This window comes from Notamacropus eugenii, chromosome 4 (genome assembly GCF_028372415.1).
Source record: "Notamacropus eugenii isolate mMacEug1 chromosome 4, mMacEug1.pri_v2, whole genome shotgun sequence".
Classification (NCBI taxonomy): Eukaryota; Metazoa; Chordata; class Mammalia; order Diprotodontia; family Macropodidae; genus Notamacropus; species Notamacropus eugenii.
The window spans coordinates 169,049,530-169,071,013 of record NC_092875.1 but is presented as its reverse complement, the minus strand read 5'-3'; the positions used below and the strand labels follow the sequence as shown (position 1 = coordinate 169,071,013).

General features: G+C 38.6%; 1 protein-coding gene across 2 annotated transcripts in view; it reads right to left on the bottom strand.

Annotated features, from left to right (window-relative positions):
- MYLK4 (myosin light chain kinase family member 4) overlaps positions 1-21,484 on the bottom strand; it is a 173,565-nt gene that overhangs the window by 4,771 nt on the left and 147,310 nt on the right. For both annotated transcript variants that reach the window (XM_072603649.1, XM_072603648.1), the window contains exons 9-14: positions 19,494-19,635; positions 15,580-15,650; positions 12,586-12,714; positions 5,185-5,337; positions 4,279-4,357; positions 2,233-2,305 (exon numbers count right to left, since the gene is read on the bottom strand). In XM_072603649.1, coding sequence (XP_072459750.1) covers positions 2,276-2,305; positions 4,279-4,357; positions 5,185-5,337; positions 12,586-12,714; positions 15,580-15,650; positions 19,494-19,635 — 604 coding nt within the window. In that variant the 3' untranslated portion in view covers positions 2,233-2,275. The remainder of the gene's footprint in view (positions 1-2,232; positions 2,306-4,278; positions 4,358-5,184; positions 5,338-12,585; positions 12,715-15,579; positions 15,651-19,493; positions 19,636-21,484) is intronic.

Here is a 21,484-nt window from a genome sequence, read left to right as displayed (position 1 = left end):
GAAAAATCTTTTATTGTTCCACTGGAATAGCTATTTATTTTAAGAATCAATATTATCTTAAGATTGTAACATACCTTGCCAAGTAAACAATCTTGACACTGGTAGACAGTAGTATAAAGCATTCTCTTTTTTCTTTTATTTGGATTAAAGTTGCTTCAAGCACTAGTAGCTTAGATTTGCATTTATTTCACACACATACATAGCCCACAAACAATTAAAAAAACCCAACAGATGAAAACTTGAGCCATAGACCTCCCTGGCCCTTCATGGTCAACCAAATGGCTCTGAGAAGTTGCTGTATGTTTCCATTCAGTGCTAACAGTAGCAATAAAGCTAGCAACCACAATTCAACAGAAACATACCAAATGTCTCTTCCCAGGGCTGTGGCGGGGGCTTAGCTGATTTTCTGTGGTACAGTGTGATTTCTGAGGAACCCAGGAAAAGTGAGTGGCTGGTACAAATGACCAGGGTAAAAGAGTAATGTATTAAAAGCTCAAAATAACATCTTGCTCCAAAAACAAATTGAAAATAAATCTAACCGTAGAACTCAAATACTACACACTGGAAGTTCCATCAGTCTTGAACTTGATTTGAAGAAAATTGACTTTCACATTCTTTTCTCTCATATTTCCCCATTCCCTACACAACCAACCCTTGGTAACTGGCTCTTCTAAGACTCTAACCTCACTTTCTCCCACTGATCTAGTTCTCACAGGGCTTCAAAGGTAGCACCCTTTCTTATGGTGGGAAGGTGGTTTGCAGTGAACCCTTAGGGTTTGTGGCAACTGGGAATGGATGGTTAAGTGGCTGAGAAAATGCTTCTGCAATAGAAGGTGAGAGAAGAAAAGGGCAGAGAAACATGTCCAGTGTCACACAGCCCCAGACCACTCAGGGTAAGGATGAGAGTGTACAAAACCTGAAGAAAGCATAAATTCAAGGAAAGAGGGGAAAGAAAAGAGAATCCAGTCTCTTTGTCCTGCTCTATATAAAAGAAAAATATGCCCCCTTTCCTCCTTAATTTCCTAAATTTTAATTTCTTCACGTGCCTGACAATCCAACTGGGTCATTCCAAATCTTTTATGCCCATTAGAGAGTGATTACTAAACAAAAAACTAATACATATGCAGCAAAATATTCATAGCAGCATTTTTTGTGGCAGCAAAAACAAAACAAAACTAGAAACAGAGTAAGTGCCCATAGATTGGAGGTTGGCTGAATAAATGGTTCCATGAATGCCGTTAGCTATTAACTGTGTTTTAAGAATCAAGGAGTAATTCAGAGAAATATAAAAATCGACAGAGTGAAGAAGGAGAACCAGGAGAAAAGTGTGCATGTGACTACAATAAGATAGAAGAAAAGAACACTGAATCAAAACCAAACCCTGAATAATTGGAACGAGCAATCTTGGCCATGGAGAAGAGGTGATGAATTGTTGCGTCCTCCTTTCAATTGAGTAGTGAGCATTTCAGCAATTGTGAGAATGGAAATTTGCATCCTCTGTAAGAGAGGGTGACCCTGTTGGTTGGTTTTATGTATCTGTGTCTTTTTATTAAGAGAGAGTGTTTATTGGGTGACTGAGTATATGTGGAGGGTAGTTCTGAAATGTCTGATGTAAATAAAATGTCATCAATAAAATTTATTATTTCAAAATATCAAAAATAAAAGGAAAGGAGAGAAAACCCACAGTTAAACATCAATTTTATCTCCAACTCAATAGAAATAAAAGACCTTTGTATCCAGATTGTGGTATATTAAAAAAAAACACAAAGGTTCCTTTCTTAATTCTTTTCTAAGCCTTCTCTTGCCCAAGATAAACTAAGCTAGCTCTTCGGTATGTAAGCTTCTTCGGAACAAGATTGTTTTCTATTTTTATTTTTCAAATATCAAGAGTGTTTTCATTTTTTCTTTGCATTCTCAGTGCTGAATACAGTACCTTGCATAGAGTAAGATCCAAATAAATGTTTGGTAATCAGATTGGTTCGATCCAATTCTAGGATAGGTTCTAAGATATTCTTCAGTGAATACAGGGAAGCTGTCACTTTAGGACCACAGAATAAAAGGAAGACCTAGAACTGGGTCTGTTGGCACAAAGATGCTACTCTAGGTGGTACAGGAAGGCAGGCAGATCACCTGTATGACTCTATCATCACCACTGAGAATTTAAAAGGATACCCTTCCCAGATATTATCCCTTAATACATGAAATAAAAAGCCTGCAGGGGCCCAGACAAACCTTCCAAGTTGGAACACTCTTCAACAGGGTCCTGGGCCACCAGCTACTGAGCTTCAGAGCGTTGGTTCTTCTTCTAGGAAAGTCACAAGATATTTTGGAAGAGATTAGAGCTCTTGCTTAACTTCTCACTTGTGATCATGAACACATTTTCAAGTCATTTGCTATGGGGATATGGGGCTCCCTTTTTGAAACCCAAAGGGCTCTACGCCATCTCCTCCAGAAAGTCTTCCCTGATTTTCTCAATCAAAAATGACCATGTACTTTAGCACATAGCATTTTGTTCCACAACTCTCTAATGCATATGGTATTATATTGCCTACGTCATATCTTCTTACTAGAATACAAAGTCCCATGAGTTTATGAACCACGTGTTCCCTCCCATTATCTAGCACAGTGCTTTGCATACAGTAGGATGTTCAATGTTTACTGAACCTATTATCATTGCATTTATAGTTCATGCCTGGTACATAGTAGGTTCTGAATAGATGCTTATTTCCCTCCTTCCTACCAAATCAAATGGTATATTGAAATATTTTTAAAAGCTATAAGTATAGGGTAACCTTGTATTCTCCAAACATTTCAGTTAATTGTGTGACTATGAAGCTACAGTATGTTATAAAAAATTTTTCTGCAAAAGTTTACCTATTCTCTTCTCATCTTGATCACAAATAACCTAAACATATGCAGAAATCATTATCAAAGATTTTCCAGAAATGTAATTTTTTGGTAATAATGTCATGTGTGATCATTTCCATCCTTTTAGTATTTGACTTCCAAGGCTGCTGCCAACTCTTAATCTTCCTCTTTCAGATAACTTGAAAATCAATCACTTACATGTAATTGGGGGGAGGGGTGGCATAAAATATTACAATTTTTTAAAAAAATCATTCAGTGACTTTAAAATTATGTCATCTTCAAGTCAAAATTCTATACATATCTGGTCATAAGTGCCTTGTCTACTTCCTCACATGGCACACTGGATCTACTGAAGTGGTTGAAGCCCAATGTGGTAGTTCCACTACTATTCATCCAAACTGGTCTCCCTGCTGATCTCCAAACTTGAATGGCCATCTCTTTCAAATGTGCCTTTGTGTAGGCTTTTCCCTATGCATTTAATATGTTCTCTCCTTGTCTTCTCCCTTTAGAACTCTCCCACTTGCTGGGGGAAGGAAGCCTTTCCCAAATCCCCCTCCCCTCATCTGCTACTTCCTTCCCCACTCAGTTCTCATTCTGTCTACCCCATATATTTATGTATTTATATTCATATATTTATGTATATATATTCATATATTTATATATTATATGTACCGAGTGATTTAAATGTTGTCTCTTTCATTAGAATATATGATCTGTAAAGGCTGAGACTTTTTTGCCTTTCTTTGTATCCTCAGAACTTAGCACAGTGCCTTGAACGTTACTGGTATTTAAAAAAAAAATCCTCATTCACTGCCTGGCTGATTAAAGGTCCCTCTCCATCAAGTTCTCATATGATATCTCTTGCAAAAAGCCTTTACTGATGCTCCCAGTCATTACAGTTCTCTCCCTCTTTAAACTCTACTTACTAATCAGTACAAGCAACTTGACGGCAAGAATGGAGTATTATTACATTTTTATGTGTTAATTTCTAGTACTTAGCATGATTTCCTAGGCAGAATTGGTCTTTAAAAATGTTCACTGTAAGAAATAGAAAAACCCTCGTTCTGGTCTTGAGTTCACCATTTACTAGCTGGATGACTTGGATAATTCACATTGCATCACTGGGTCTCAGTTTCTTCCTATATAAAAGGATGGAGATGAATCACATGAAGTCTAAGATTCAGTTTAGCTCTAAATTTCCATGAATCTGAAACTGTCATGTGCTCAAGAACTCTGAGTTTAAAAAAAACAAACAAGTTTCAACTATTTGCATCCAACTTAAAATCTGGTGGCTAATATGACACAAAACAATGGAAAAAACTTCAAAACAGATGCATGTGTTTTTAACATCTGGTCCGCACAATAAAGAGGAAGGTTTTTAAAACTACAAGAAATATAAAGGTTGGCAACCTGTGAGCTGAGTCTGCGATGGAGACTGTGATCTGATAACCAGGGATGCTTCAAAGCTTCACTTGCACTTATTCTCCAGCTAAAGGGGAAAATAAGAGTTTTGTTAAGTAAGAGAGGCATGTCAGCCTTGGTATTCTAAGGTTCCTGAGGGAGGGAAGACATTCTCCATCTGAGCACTTCCTGGAAAACAGTAACAAGTAACAGAAATATCATGAATTTATATTGTCCCTTTACCCCCATGTGAGCAACTGATGCCTCCTACTGACCAGATTTTTATATTCACCCTCTTCTTGCAAAATGGGCAGCCATAGGCAATGTCAGTGTTGCTCAATGTTGACCTAATCACTGACAGGATAAAGGAATCCTGAAGGAAGGGATGGGACAAAGAATCTCCATTTCTGGAGATCTTTTAAGGATGGATTAAAAAGGTGCCTACCCTTTTAATGTAGAGTTCCCTAATTTTCCTATTTTTTTCTTAGCTGTATGTATGCTAAATATCCAACTCCTTCCCACCCTCCCCCCATTAGAATACAAGCTCTTTGAGATCAGTGGCTGTGTCATTTGCTTCCTTATATTCACAGTGCGAATCCAGGGGAAATCAAGCTCGCTAGCATCTCTATTCCTCTAAAATTTCACTTGTAATCCAGCTTCACTCTTTTTCTATGCCCCTGGAGTATGAACTAATAATGGTTTCGTATAATAACAAATAAAAAGCTTATCACTTAAGTACTTGGCTAAGTTATTCCTTGGCAAGCATTGGACTGGAGCAAATGCTGCCAATAATGTTCTGTCTATAAAGCTGTACCAAAATTGTAAATAGTGCTAAAATCATTTGGTGATTATTAGGCTGAGAGTTCCTAAGGACATTTCATAGACTTTGAAGTTTTGGAATTAGTTTGGGATTACCTCTTCTCCTTAATCAGGAGTTTAGAGATGAATTCCTTGCCCTCTTCAGAAATGTCTTGGAATTCTTCTTCTTCTAAGTCCCACCTACAAGCCAGGATGTTGTTTAGTGTCTCAGCATCATTATCACCCAGGAAAGGAGACAATCCACTGAGCCTAAAAGACAAAAACAGAGACATTTTAGAATGCCGACAGATTATGTTTTTCCCTTTGACAATCATAATATAGTGGATGAAGCCCTGGACTTCAAGCCAGGATGATCTTTGTTCATATTCTGCCTCAGACACACTAGACACTTGACCCTGGACAAGTCACATATCTCTGGGCCTCAGTTCCTCAATCTGTAAAATGAGGGAGTTGGATTACGTGTCTTCTAAGGTCCCTCCCAGTTCTAAATCTATGATCCTATGAATTCAATTCAATTCAATATTCCTTCACATCTGTTTCAAGCTCTGGGGAAAAAATAAAAATAAAACCATTCCACCATGATAGTTAGGGCAGTGGAAAGAGCCCTGGGTCTGCATGAAGAACTAAGTTCAAATATGATCTTAGACACTTGCTAACTGTGATACCCTGAACAAGTCACTTAACTTCATTCTGCCTCAGTACCCTGAACTGTAAAATGAAGATAATAATATTCACTGTCTTCTTGCAAAATGGGCAACCATAGGCAATGTCAGTGTTGCTCAACATTGACCTCATCAACTTACTTCCCAGGGTTGTAGTGAAGTTCAAATGAGATATTTGTAAAGTGTTTAGCACATAGTAGTGCCTGGTACATAGCAGGTGCTTAATAAATGCATGGTTTTTTCCTTCCTTTCACCCTTAAAGGGCTTATATCCTTCTAGGGAGACTCAACTTGTACACAGAAAAGCTGATACAAGGTGACACTGGAAGAGTAATGTAGGAGATGGCACCTGGATCATACATTGTAGACACAGACCACTTGAGCAAAGTCACAGAGTTGGAAAGCGAATTTGTTGTAAATCAGAGAATTGGTCAGTTTAGATGGAATTTAGATAGAGGGTGTGTACAGGGGATAATGAGAAATCAGATTGTAAAGGAAAATAGGAGTCACATTACAGAGTGCAATAAATGCCAGCTGAGGATTTTGCACGTTAAAGGATATGTCTGTGTGCTTTGCATTTTGTAGGTATATGTTTGTGTGTTACTTTGTAGCTTATTTGTATCTTACAGATAACAGGAAGACTGAAGATTTTTAAAGAAAAGTAATATGATCAGAGCTAACATTAAGGAAGATATAAAGAGAAATAGGGGCTGGGACTGAATCTGTTATTTCATTGATATGAGGGACTGCCTAATGAGTACCTACTATGTGCCAGGTACTATGCCAAGGGTTGGGGAATAAGGGAGCTCATCCTCTAATGAAGGAGACACCTTGCAAATATGTGCAAACAACCTATATATAAGATAAACAAGAAATCAATGAATTTAGAGGAACTGGGAAAGACTTCATGTAAAAGGTGGGATTTTAGCCAGGACTTAAAATCAGGAGATAGAAAGAAGGGGGGAGAGCATCCCAGGCATAGGGGACAAGCAGGGAAAATGCCCAGAACCAAGCGTCTTGTTTGTGGAACAGCTGGGATGTCGCCGGACTGAGGGGTACATGTTATAAGATGATTGGAAGAATGAGGGGCAGTTAAGGTGATGAAGGACTTTGGACAGCATTGTTGTCTGATATCTCCTTTGTTTCTTTTCTGTGCATATTATATTGTTCAAGGGATCATGATCTCTTTGAGATCAAAGACTATTATATTTTTCTCTTTAATACCCAGTGCCCAGTGTAGTGTCTTGCACAGAGCAAACAAGCATTTAATAAATATATTTTTTAACTGGATTGAATACTAGATTTGGAGTAGAGACCTGGTTTTATGTCCCATTTCTGACATGTAATCCCCCATTGTAATATAAAGTCCTTGAGGGCAGAGACTTATTTTGCTCTTTTTTTTTTATTCCTAACATCATGCACAGGGTCTGGCACATAATAAGTACTTGTTGATTGTTGATTGATGGATTTGGATTGATGTGACCTTGAACAAGTCAATCACTGTCTTTGAGTTCAACATTCTCATTTTTAAAAATGGGGATAATCATGCTAATACTCTTGACTTCAAAGAAATTGTAGGAGGAAAAGGCTTCATAAACCTGAAAGTGATAAATAAATGACTGTTGAATTGAATATACAGGTGAGTTATATCAACTGACTGTAGTTTTTCTTTTTTTAAATAACAGTTTCTATTACCTAAGATGTAAATCCTAAGTAGAAAATATCTGGTGATTACTGTGGCACAAAGTGAGGGGAAAAATCCTCCCATGAAACACCCTTTGTTGACTTCAAAATTTTCAGTTCCCCTGAAACATCTAACCTTGTGACTGGAACATACAAGCAGACGGCGATCTGCTAACTTGTTTTGCAAATGAGACTTTGTTTGGGGCATATCCCAGTGTTCACCAGTGGTGTTCCCACCTGTCACATGCACTTTTCAACATCCTGTTGTTAAAGTCATCTTTATTTCCATTTTTTCTTTGTTCCAGTAGACCTTCCATTACAAATGAAACTTACTGCTCTTAAAAATCTTTTTTTTAAAGAGCCCACTAGGCCGTCACAGATAAGGATTAGATGACATTTGAATCTGCCAATGCTATCTAGAGCTGCATGACCATACTGCTCAGAATGATAAGAAAAGGCCAAAAAAAGTTAGAAAGACTAAATAGGAAATGACTATTAAAGACAAACAACAACGCAGCCAACCATCAAGGAATAACTCATGGATTGCTGGTTATACCTCCTGACTGGAGTCTTCTCATCATGCTCTTATATAAACTTGGCTTATAAATTTCTTTGACAAAAATACAAATTTTGGGATGAAATTATGATAGAAAACTAAATGAGGGATCTCATTGAAAGAGTGGCCAGAAAGGTGTCAAGAGAGCCAGGAAATGTCTAGATCTTGAAAACTAAGTTCAGAGTAGGTATGCAGTATAAAGGGTCAGTCAATGGTGGTAAAACTAACTTTGTTCATATTTCCCTAGGGGGAATTACTTTGAATAGTCAGTCAACAAGTATTTATTAAATACTAACTATGTGCTAGGCACTGTGGTAATCATTAGAGATGCAAAGAAAGCAAAAACTCAAGCCCTGCCTTCAAGGAGCTCCCAGTCTAACGAGGGAGACATTATGCAATAATTAACAGGACAAATAAATAAATATGATATAAATAAATAAACAGGATAAATAACAAGACAAATTGGGGGTAATCTCAGAGTGAAAGCACTAAAGTTAAGGAGGACTGGGGAAGCCTTCCTGTAGGAAGTAAGACTTTAGCTGAAACTAGAAGAAAGCCAGGGAAGTGGGGAGGTAGAAATAAGGACAGAGAATGTCCCAGGTATGGGAATGAGGATGCATAAATTTTCCTGATAACATGTAGTCCTTCATATAAGTGTTGCTGAAATAAGAGGGACAAAGGGGCATGTTCTCTAACTCCTCAAATTACTTTGCATTTTTCTTTATCTGTAGAGTGGTTTTATCCAGCCTCCACTCTCATTAGACCCACCCAAGGAGAACGTAAGCACCTTGAGAGCAGGGCCTGTTTTGCTCTGTACCAACATGGTGCCTTGTACATTTCTGGACTGGATCTGGGATGTCATTGTTGAAGGGAGCGCCTGGTGAGGGACTTTCTCTATCAATGGAGATCAGTTCTTCAGTTGCCTATGGCAATGAAAGTTTAAATAAGCTGTCCAGGGTCACAGAGCCAGTTTTTGGTAGAGGCAGGACTTATATCTAGATCTTCCTGAAACTGAGACTTGCTCTTCCATTGCCTATGTCACATGCTGCCTCTTACGTTATTATGTTTTTCAATTGAACTGAGTAGAGTCTGCAGTCCAGGAGAGAGAGAAAGAGGCTGCAGAAAAAGAGATGAATCAAGTTATGTGTCCAAAAGGGGAAAAGTGGAAAACAACTACTTCTCTTATTCACCTCAATCCTCCTTGCTTTTGCCCTGAGAAGAATGCCAAGCATGCAGTGGGTGCTCAAAAAAGGTTGATGTGACTTTTCTTATGACTGATGCTCCCATTAAAATGCTTTGACTTCTAAGTCAACCGTCCCTCACCTGTCACCAAGCAATAAGGTACACTAGCATATTCTTAGCTACCTGAATTAATTAACTAAAGATAGGGCGTCTGAGACAGAGGAATGCTAAGGAAACCCTGATGACTACTGCTACGATGACAAAGAAAGAACATCATAAGGAAAGAAATATGCATTTCTGTAGCATCTCCTATGAGCCCAGCACCATGCTAAGCACTTTTTAAAAAAATATATTATCTCATTTGATTCTCACAGCAACCCTGAAAGGGAGGTGCTATTATTATACCCATTTTACAGTTGAGAAAACTAAACAAAATAGAGATAAAGTAGCCCAGAATCACACAGCTAGTAAATGCATGAGGTTAGATTTGAACTCAGGTATTCTTGACTCCAGGTTCAGCACTCTATCTACTACACCACTAGTACCTTAGTACATTTTCATTTGGCCATAAATCTACCCTTACCCCCAAGATAAGAAGGTTGAAATATAAGTTATTCAAACCTTTTTAAAATATTTTTTTGGGAGGCTTTGATGGTGGTGGTGAAATGGAAAGAGGGCATGGATTAGGGTATGAAACTGTAACTTCCATCATATGGTACCTATAGGCAGTTTCCTTGTCCCTTTGGTAAAGGAAAACACCTTGGTTATAGTGAAATGTATTACTGGAGGGTCACAGCTACTTAAAGCTCCCCAAGTTGAAGAAAAATAAGCTTATGACCAAAACAAACCATTCACAGAAAAAGACTTTCCCAGGAGCCCGCCTGTGAGCCATTCTCTGTACTCATCTAAGTCAGCCAAATAGTACTGGGATAAACTTTTCTCAAATGAGTTAATGTCAGAAAACCACAGTCAGGTCAGAAGACCTGCTTTAAGGTCACCCTGTGGCATAGCCTCAAACAATATGGATCAAATGGAGGTAATCAGCAGCCCAGACAGTAGCAGACAGAAACACTGAGCCCACAGACTGCATAACAAGCAAAGCCTTCGGACCAGCCACGAGCTGAAGGTCACAAAGAAAAGAGCACAAGAGCTTAGTCAACCTTGACTGAAGCCACAAATCACCAAATAACCCTCACATGTCCTGTGTGTGGAAAATACTTTCCAGAAACACCCACACACAGAGAGTCATCAGCCATTAGTAGTGTCACCTCTGAACATTAAGGTCAGTGATACTTATTATCTGTGACTTCAGGAGACTTTTTAGTAAATTGTCCCTTTCGATTAACTGCTTGGGAGTAGGAGGCCAAAGGGAGCTGAGCTTTTCTAATATGTTAGCTAAGAAAGAATGAATTCATTCATCTATATATTGGTTCCTAGAAAGTGGCGTTTGTTCTTATTCACCTCAAAATTATTTCATATTTAAGGATAGAAACCAGAAGTGTGATTTCATTAGGGAATTCCTGGATAAGAAAACTCCCTCCACTATGAAGATTGCCATCTTCATTGCAATTTGTCTAGGAGAGTTGCCCATGGCACTGAGAAGTTACCCTTGTCACACAGCCAGTATAGGTCAGAGGCAGCTCTTGAACGGGGGTCTTTGTGACTCATTTCTCTGGATCTTGTGCCATGCTGACTTCACTTTACGTATGGAACCAGGGCTTGTCTGTCCATGCACAGTCCTCCTAATGTGGAAGTACACCTGAGGTCCTTTGGAGCAAGCCCAGATTGCCTAAATACCTGCTACCACCTGGATGGGGAGAATCTCTTTTAATTGGCTGTCTGTAACTTTAAAACTGGAGACACTGAAACAATCTCATTTTTCAGCCTCTCTTTTTCTGCTACTCTTTCTAGTTTCATCTGGAAAGTGAAGATCCAAGTTCACCCACAGCACAAGTGCCATGGCTTGAACTATGAAGGTGCGAAGGATGTGTTTCTCTCTCTCTCTCTCTCTCTCTCTCTCTCTCTCTCTCTCTCTCTCTCTCTCTCTCTCTCTCACCCTCACCTCAACTCCAAGAAAAGGGCCTGGAGATGTTTGTTTCTGTTCTGTTTCATTTGTCCCAGTTTCAAGCGCCATTGGCAATATTCACTGTCCTAGAAGTCCAGGCCATGACGACCTTGAGCCAGGATTAAAGGCAAGATGGTGCAAACCACCCACCGCAACATGGAATCCTGAGAAGCCTGGGTGCCTAGAAGCGGAAGAGGGTGGGGGTAGAGTTTGGACTTAGAACTGGGACAGGGTCCTATACGAGCTGAGCTAAACTATGAATCTAACCCCTCCCCCACCTCAGAGACTAAGGCAGTACAAGAGCGAGGGAGAATTATGTCTTCCACATATTGGGGGAGGAAATTTGCATATTTATGACTTTATGTGTGTGCTTTTGAAGTCAATATTTCTGTATAAATCTGATATAGGAACGCAATATCACTGGATGTAATAATCTGATTGTTTGAAGCTCATGGAACTGGAGTGTAAGGAACCACCCCCACCCTTGGAGGAAACACAGAGCCAGAGGCAGAGAGCCTAGATATCCCTAATCTCTTTAAGAGTTGTGGAAAACCCTGGGGGTTTTCCTACCTTTTTTTTCATGTACCTTCTCTCTGCCCCCAGTTTTTTACTTTCTTTTTGTGTTTCGTGTCTTTCACCATAGATTATAAGCTTCTTGAGGATAGGGATTGTCTTTCTTCGTATTTGTATCCTCATCACTTAGCACAGTGCCTGGCACATGGGAAGGGCTTAAGAAGACTGTTTGACTGACTTTTCAGGAAGTGAGGGTCACAATAGTTTGTGAGATATATACATACATATATATACATAAATAGATATATAGACATATATGCTATATCTGTGCATACATATCTGTATATATGTATACACATGCACATATACTACATGTTCACATATCTGTAATGCATATGTATGCATGTGTATATTTGTGCACATGTCTTCTGCTTACTCATCTTGTACATGTTATATACACTACCCCAAAACACACACACACACACACACACACACACACACACACACACATTTACATGATTAGAATATAAACTTCTTCAGAGCAGGGGCTGTCTGGCTTTTTCTTTGTATCCCTAATGCTCCTTGCACAGTATCTTACACAAGGTATGCATTTAATAAAATGTCTGTTGATTGGCCTCTGTAGAGATTTTTTTCACTTATTTTGTAAAAGACATTAACCCTCTATGTGATTTTGTGCCTCAGTTTCCTCCTCTGTAAAAATGATGGGGCTCAAAAGGGATTTTTATGATGCTATCTATTACTGCTTTTTTTTTTTTTGAACAGCCAAGTCTACTGAATGAGAACAGTTTTGTAGATTCTGATTCTAGGCCTACTTACATCATGTAGGCAATCACACCAATACTCCACATATCAGTAGGGAAAGAAACAAAATCGTAGTTCACAACTTCAGGAGCAAGAAATTCAGGAGTCCCAAAGTTCACTTTCAGTTTTTCTCTGGGTTTGTATCTGCAATTGAGAAGAGAGCAACGATATCAGAAATTGTTAAAAGCTGGAAAAAATCTTTACTCTAGCGGATGTGACTGAAACTGGACATCAGGAGAAAACACCTTTGACCAGCAACTCTCTTGAGGGTTTCCAGAGAAATTGTGGGAGTTTTAAGTGTTTATTTTTTTATAACATATGGTGATACGGACTAGGTTTGTGCTTTCCTAAGTATAAGAAACTCCCTGGTAAGAGAATTCCCTCTGTCAATGCAGGTGAGTACCTTCTCCACCACTGATAGCCACAGAGACTTGAGGTTAAATGATACCCCCAGGGCCCCACAGCTAGTATTGTGTCATAGACAGAACTTCAGCCCAGGTCTACTTAGCTCTAAGATTGCTTTTCTATTCACTACACCACACTGCTTCTCTTGAACTATACCTGCAGGTGCTGCCGTCATCACCTAGACTGATGGCAAGAGTCTAGTATAAAAATGTGCCACATCTTGGGGAGGACTTAAACTGTTTCTGTAGCCTTCCCCCTCACCAAGCTTGAAGTTCATTGTGCCTGAGGCTTGACAATATTCCTGCCCCCAATTCAGCTCTGAAAGTGATACCTCTAGTTTGGGGTCTGGAGCGGCTGCACAGAACATGTTGCTGGGTGTCCCTATCTCACCTTCTATGCTCCCACCCTGGAGTATCTTGAATTAAACTACGTAATCTTCCCTCATATAAATTAAACGTAGCAAATAAAGGCCTATTGCTCTGTATCATTGGCCATTTGGTTTAAGTTTTCTGCAAATTCCCATTTAAACTTTAAGTGCCAGGGTAGCTAGCAACCTACTGGACTAGTCTATAGAGAGGGCATCTCCAAAATTTATATTGTATCCACACACATATATTTATACACACTCATATAATATATAAAGACATCTATATATGTTACTATACATATAAAGATAGACAAACAGATAAGATATATAGATACATCTATAGATAGATGATAGAGAAAGAGAGAGAGAGATAGGTAGATAGACAGACAGACAGACAGAAAGAGAGATAGATAGATACAAATGCCAGACTGATACAGATAGGAAGACAGAAGAAAGAAAGAAAGAAAGAAAGAAAGAAAGAAAGAAAGAAAGAAAGAAAGAAAGAAAGAAAGAAAGAAAGAAAGGAAGGAAGGAAGGAAGGAAGGAAGGAAGAAAGAAAGAAAGAAAGAAAGAAAGGAAGGAAGGAAGGAAGGAAGGAAGGAAGGAAGGAAGGAAGGAAGGAAGGAAGGAAGGAAGGAAGGAAGGAAGGAAGGAAGAAGGAAGAAGAAAGAAAGGAAAAAGAAAGAAAGAAGGAAAGAAAGAAAAGAAGGAAGGAAGAAAGGAAGAAAAGAGAAGAGAGGAAAGGAAAGGAAAAGAAGAGAACTGAAGAGAAGTGAAGAGAAAAGGAAGGGAAGGGAAGGGAAGCGAAGGGAAGTGAAGGGAAGGCAAGGCAAGGCAAGGGAAGGGAAGGCAAGGCAAGGGAAGGCAAGGGAAGGCAAGGGAAGGGAAAGGAAGGGAAGAGGATCTTTCTTTGATTTTTGTATCCCTGATATCTAGCACAGTATCTGACACATAGTAGGTGGTTCATATATAGTACATATTGAAACAAGTAGGTTTAAATGTTTGTTGGCTGACTGACACATATACAGAGTGTTCCAAAAATCTTAGTGCATATAGCTAAACCTCCATGTGACCTGATATTTCATAATAGCACCTCCCTCACAGAGCTATTGTGAGGACCAAGTGAGATAATATTTGTAAAGTACTTAGCTCAACGTCTGGCACATAGTAGGTACTACACTTGTTCCCTTCCCTCGCCTATATAACATATGCATAGAACATATATATGTACATATATTATATAGACATCACACACACAGGTGGATGGACCTGCAATCAGAAAGTTGTTGGTTGTTGCCACTCTTCACGACCCCATTTGGGATTTTCTTGGCAGAGATACTAGAACATTTGCCATTTTCTTCTCCAGTCCATTTTACTGATGAGAGACTGAGGCAAACAGGATTAAGTGATTTGCTCACACAGCTAGTAAGTATCCGAGGCCAGATCTGAACTCACAAAGACGAGTCTTCCTGACTTCAGATCCAGTAGTCTATCCACAGCACCACCTAATTGCTCCACAATCAGAAATATGAGTTCAAATCCCACCTCAGATATTTTATTAATTATCTATAATTCTGAACCCGTTTCCCTCCATTTCTTCATCTGTAAAGTAACGATAATAATGGTACATAACTACCAAGCTTGTTGTGAGGACAAAATGAGATATTTGTGAAATTCTTTGCAAAACATAAAGTACCATGAAATGCTAAGTATTATTATTATATGTGAAGTTACATACACACGCAATCTCTGGAAGTACTAATAAAAGATTACCAAGTAAGACCTCTCTAGGACTGCTTTAATTTATTGATAAGAGTAGCCAGTCATTAGCAACATTCAATTTCAAAGAAATAATTAATGTGCTAAAATCCATAAAACTTTCTGTTTCCTTAAGGAGAAATACTCCCTTGAAATCTTATTTGCAGCATTACTTTGCTTCAGTAGGCCTTTTTCTCAGAAAGAATAAAGGTGAATTTTATACCCAAGGCAAATAATCAAATATTTTGAATTAGTGGAGCCTAAAATAATACAGATTCATTATCACAAAGTGCTTCATGTTTCATATTTGAAAACATTTTCAATTGCTGGAATGATTTTTACACATTCAGAGAAACACTGGACTAAGAATGATTTAACTGTGTTCTAAATGGATGTATTAAAAAAAAAAAACATTTCAAACCCGAGTAAAGTAGCTATGCTACTCCTATAATATAACAGTTAAGCACACATAGTCATACCTTCTTGCTAATCCAAAATCAATAATTTTTATTTGTTTGGTGTCTCGATTCACACATAGGATGTTCTCAGGCTGCCAGGAGAAAGACATTAGAAAGGATAGTAGTTATCATTCAACTGAATTGTACTTGAACCGTGACTAAATATAGGACAGTGCGCAGGATAAGCCTATCAGGACTTTTGGTCTGGCACACATTTGTTTTTGTGGGTATTTTTCTTCTTTAATTATGTGGCAGTTGAGGTTCTAGGTAGTCTGCCAAGACCGCCTTCTCCTCTTTATGGTTTTGCCATTTAACATAACACATAAGTTCAGACATAGGCCTTCTCTAAGGAAGTAAGGGAAGGGGAATATTACCAAGATGTTTTCTCAGATTTGTCATTTTACTTCCAAAATTATTAAGTATGATTTCTACTCTAGTTGGAGGAGAATTCTCATTCTACAGACATATGTTTTCAACCTAGTTCTAACAGACAGCTGGATTTCCTTATTAGCCACACTGAAAATGAAAGAATTTTTTTATATTCTTTTGACACTACAGACTTGCCTCTGGAACCCAAAAAAGGATGTTTATATTAATTTTTATCCATTTTGACATTTTTGCAGTTATGGTCCTATAGTTCACATCCAAAGCACAAGTCTTTCCCTTGAAACTCTGATATCTGGAGTTTCCTCAGTGAAGCAACAATAAAGAAATGTTAGAAGTAATAGCATTCAGACTTTGTAGACCATCTTTCATTTCAGCATGACACAACTTATTCATTAGAATGATCCTCTTAGGTTAGGGGAACTCAATCATATAACCAAGAAAGGATTTCCCTAATGTTTTTTCACTGAAATAAAAGTGGAACTCTAAACTTAACTTGGAATTCCAGTGCAGGGATGGAGTCAAGTAGACTAAGCTTCAGGTCTTTCTTCTGCTATGAACTAAACTATGTGAAACTGATGAACATCCTTGTCCCTCACTGTTATCATTTGTGAAGTGACTAGAATGAGGCAGACCCTATCTTTACTCACAGGGTTGTAGTGAAAATTGAATGAGAGGATAATAGATTGAAAATTGGTTTGAAAAGTAAAAATCCCTTTCCAACTGCAATATATTATTGTTAATTAGGAAATGCAATATTTCCCTTTCACTACTCAAGAATTTCTCTCCCTTGAACTGGTTAGGTTCACTGAGTTTTGAAGCCTTTTATTAAAGTAAGTCCAAACCACATTGTGTGTAGCCATTTAGCCATTAATTATCTCTACAAGTTACAGCTTCATACTGCACTGACTGAAGCACAGCATAGAACAGTGGGTCTCCATCCACTAGACTTGAGAGTCAGGAAGACCTGGGTTCAGATCTTGCTTCAAATATTCAATAACAGTGTGACCCTGAGTGAGTCACGTAATTGTTCCGTGTCTCACTTTCTTCATGTGAAAAATGAAGGGCCTTAAGATTCTTTCCAGTTCTAAACCTACACTCCTATGTTCAATCATATTGAAAGTTTTTGAAATATTAAGGAATACTTCTGCAGATCAATTACTTTTTTTTTTTTAAGATTTTGGGGAACAGAGTCATCTAGGTTATTTTTCCAAATGTCTTTTATGAGCTATGCAGGACTTTTCTTTTGTCATTTAGGCCCAAGAAGGCCTTGACTAAATGGCTGCTTGACTGCATAGCCCAAAGTAAGTCCCCAATAGTTAATACATTACACACTTCTATTAGGAGTCATTAGGTCTATAGCTCTTTGTTGTCTATTTCCAGACAGATCGGGACTTTCTGTGGAATATTCACACTGAATTAAGAATGCTTGGCAAAAGTTCATAGAATTATGCTCTGTTCCTAACCAAATGCTCTGAAGTTCTTGTAAAAATCTCTATATACCTTTATCCCCCCCAAAAAAAATAATGAACTAGGAATAGGGGTGGATAACACATGTATACAGGGGAAGTTCAGAGTCAAATTAGAGTAAGAAATATGAATGTGAAGGAACCTATTTAAATGGCATAGATTCATTTAGTTCTGCAAAAATATACATTCACTTTCTTTCTTTTCTTTCTTCCCTCCCTCCTTCCTCTTTCCTTTTCCACACCTTCCATTAAGTACTTCTTATGTACATAGCACTATGCTGGAAGATACAGAGATGTAACTGGTTCCTGCCTTCATGGAACATGCATACATATTCAGTTGTTTTTAGTAGCCATGAAATTGGTATGTATGTGTATGAATATGTATATGAACGTATATGTAGGTATAGCAGATAAGTGGTATGGTGGAAGATTGTTATTCATCCTTCATTTTCAAAGAGGACCAGGATATCACAGGTGATATCCTGACTTGGACATGAATTGGATTTAAGTGAGGTAGAATTGCACAAAATCTTCAGACTCACTCTCTCTTCCTGAGTCATCAAAATCCAGTGATAGGACAAAAGTCAAGACTAGAGATGGCGCAGTTTGCAGTGGATGACCTTGGTGTCTTCAACATCTGACCAAGCTCTAAGCATTCCACAGCACCTGCTCCAGTAGCCTTTCTGGACATTAGAAGAAATTGTTCTCATCTGCCCATTATGCTGAGGGATGTCTTCACATACTTTAGGTAGATACCCTCCTAATTCACTGACAGGTTTGAGACCTGTCCATTACCTTTCATGTAGTTTAGTCTGTCTGCCAATATAGTTTACTGAGGTGTGGCCACTGCTCATGCTACAGCTTCTGGGAGCCACAGGTAAGAGTCAGGGAAGATGGATAGTACTAGACTTGGAGCCAGGAAAACCTAAGTTCAAATCCATTCTCAGATACTTACAATCTTGTGTTAACTAACCTCTCTCAACCTCAGTTTCCTCATCTGTAAAATGGAGATAATAGGACCCACCTCTCAGAGTTGCTGTGAGGGTCAAATGAAATCATATATATAAACCATTTTAAAAATAATGCTGGCTATTATTATCATTATTTATTCTTCCTCGTTCACCGTTATCAGGCTGGCATAGACCCAGAGCTCTGAAAATGTCTGATTCATTTACATTCAAAGTTCATAGGCTTTTGAAGAAATCTAAAAGATGATTAACTCCAAGCCCTTCATTTTGTAAAAGAGAAGATAACATTTATGGTGCTGTGTTCCATCAGGCTAATTCACCAGAGTTAGGGGGAGGAGGGGGTTTTGTCGCTGTACTGATTGAAAGTCCAATTCTGAGACTAGATGTGAGAGGAAAGACAGGAAAAGTAAAGAAATAAATAAAGGGGAAGGAGGGCCTGCTTCGCTCACCTCTAAAATGCCCTCCTTGCTCTCACTGGCAACCTAGTGCCATCCATTCCTCTGCCCGCTTCTGCTCTGTTGGCTGACATTTCCATAACCTGTTTCTATAGGGGGCTTGCCTAGCCCCTTATGTCCCCAGCATTTTACTCAATTCTCTGTCATCCCTAGAAATCAAGAGTTTGGAAAATCCCTAGAGTTTCCTGAAGATTTGGGTAGCCTGATTTCAATGAGGAAAACACTAATTTGTTTGAAATTCTCCCCCACACACATCTGAAAATAATAAGAAGAGGGACTCAGGAGACTGCTAACCATTCCAGCCAGGCCTTTTGTATTCATGACGCTGCCACGGGAGCTGCAGAAAGGTACAGACTACGTTGTAGGTGAACTCTGGGTCGCCTCCAATACCAAGCCCAAGGAATTTAGCAGGTGCTTAATTCAATTATGGAATTGTTCGTTGAATTGGACATGGGGGACTCCTAATAATTGACCCTGAAAGATTAGTATGGCACAAATAAGAGTGGAAAAAAGTGTGAGAAGGTTCTTATCTCCCAAGTTAGACATGATATAAGTGATATAAGTGGGCAAGGCATGATGTCCCACAGGGATCCAAACATATGCTCAGGACCAGGCAGCAAAAGGTTAACATTTTGCATGATACAAAGCACATACTCTACCTTCAGGTCCAAGTGGAGGATGTACATCTGATGCATGTGCTTTATGCCCTCACAGATCTGTTTGATGAACAGAATGGTATCCAACTCAGTTAAATTGCAGTTTTCATCGATGATTCGATCAAACAGTTCACCTCCACCCACACTATTAAGAGAAGCAATATGAAAAATTTAGTGTTTTTTAAGCATTTGAGTGCCTCATAGAGCACTGAGTTGCAATTGTAATCCATATCATTTTATCCCTAATTATTACTATAGAGAGGCAGTGTATCATGGTGGAAAGAGAATTAGGTTCAGTCATGCCAACTTGGGTTCCACTCCAGCCTTTGCCATATCCTGGCTGTGTGACTCTAGGCAATGGCTTACCCTCTCAGTGTTGATCTTTACTGGGAAATGGGATTCTCTAAGGAAATCTCAGTTCCAAGCAAAACAAACAAACAAAAATAGTATTTCCCCCTCAAAATCACTGGCTATATTTATTAATGCCCTTGTAACAGTTTTTTTTGTGTGGTTTTTTTGGGGGGAGGTAACTGGGGATAAGTGATTTGGCCAGGGTCACCTAGTTAGTAAGTGTCTGAGGTTGGATCTGAACTCAGGTTCAGTAGGTCCTTCTGACTCCAGAGCCAGAGCTCATAACACTTTTTCATAGGTACATTTCTGTCTCTGCTCCTTCAGTCCTGGTTTTGCACATTAATAACATTAACTTCATGGATGCTAAGACCTATAGAACTTTTTGTTCAGTTAATACAAAACTTGAGTCCTAATTTATTGAGCTCTAAGTAAATACTGAATCCAAGAACAGTAGCCCAGATAAAGACTGAGGAAAGACTATGTAGTGGATGGAAATTAACAGAGGACTGCTTCAGGTACGTTACAGAACTATAAACCAAAGTACAGTGGGTAAAAACGCTGGACTTGGAGTTGGGAAGTTTTGAACTGAAATCTGAACCCAGACATTTACTGTGCCACCCTGGGCAGGTCACTCAACCTTTCTGTGCCTCAGTTTTGTGATGTAAAACGGGAATAATAATAGCACCTGTGTCCCAAGGTTGTGAGGATCAAATGAGATGATATTTGTAAAGTGTTCTGCCAATCTCAAAATGCAATGTAAATGCTAGCTATTATTACTGTATTCTTGAGTATTATTGAAATATAAGCTGCTTATTAGAAGTTCCATGAGGGTGGGGACTACGATATGTTTTCCCTTTTTGTATCTCCAGTTCTTAGAAGAGGGTCATGCACACAGTTTTGAATTGAATCATAGTTAATGTTAAGGATGCGATTATTTTTCTAAGCAGCAATTCTAAACTCCCTGAACAAATATTTCACACAGAGTTCATTGTTATTTTTTAGGACTGTTCTTATAATGTTTAATCTTGATTATTCCTGTTTGTAAAATAATTTGATTTAATAAATGCCGGATGTATAGTCCTTTGTGTTATAGAAAATATCTTTTAATTTCAGTTTTTTAAATATTAAGCTTTGAAATTTGATGAGTTTGCTATCAATGGTCACATTCAAGATGATTGACAGATAAAAAACTTATCTGGCTCCAAAATATGTTATGTTGATGAGATACATATTATGGTTTCATCTGAGGCAGTGAATCTGCTAGAGTCCTACTCAGGTGTCAGTCAACAAGCACTTACTAAATGTTTACTATAGGCCAGGAAATGTGCTAAGGAAGCACTGGGGATACAAAGAAAGGCCCATGGTAAGTACTTAACAAATACTAGTCACTGACGAACTAACTGATGACTAACCATCGAGGCTTCTGACTGGTAGATCAGTATGGGAAACAGTGATAGGGAAGCTGGGCTTGGCTGAATCTATTCTGTATCCTTGCTGAATATCCTTTCTTTGCTATAGCTAAGTAAGCCTCCTTTTGGTAACTATCAGATGGACAAGTGTTTTATTTGATTCCAGTCCTGAATATGAGATACCACAACATGCCTGACCTTTGCCAAGGTGCCCTTGGGTCCTCAAAGCCTATG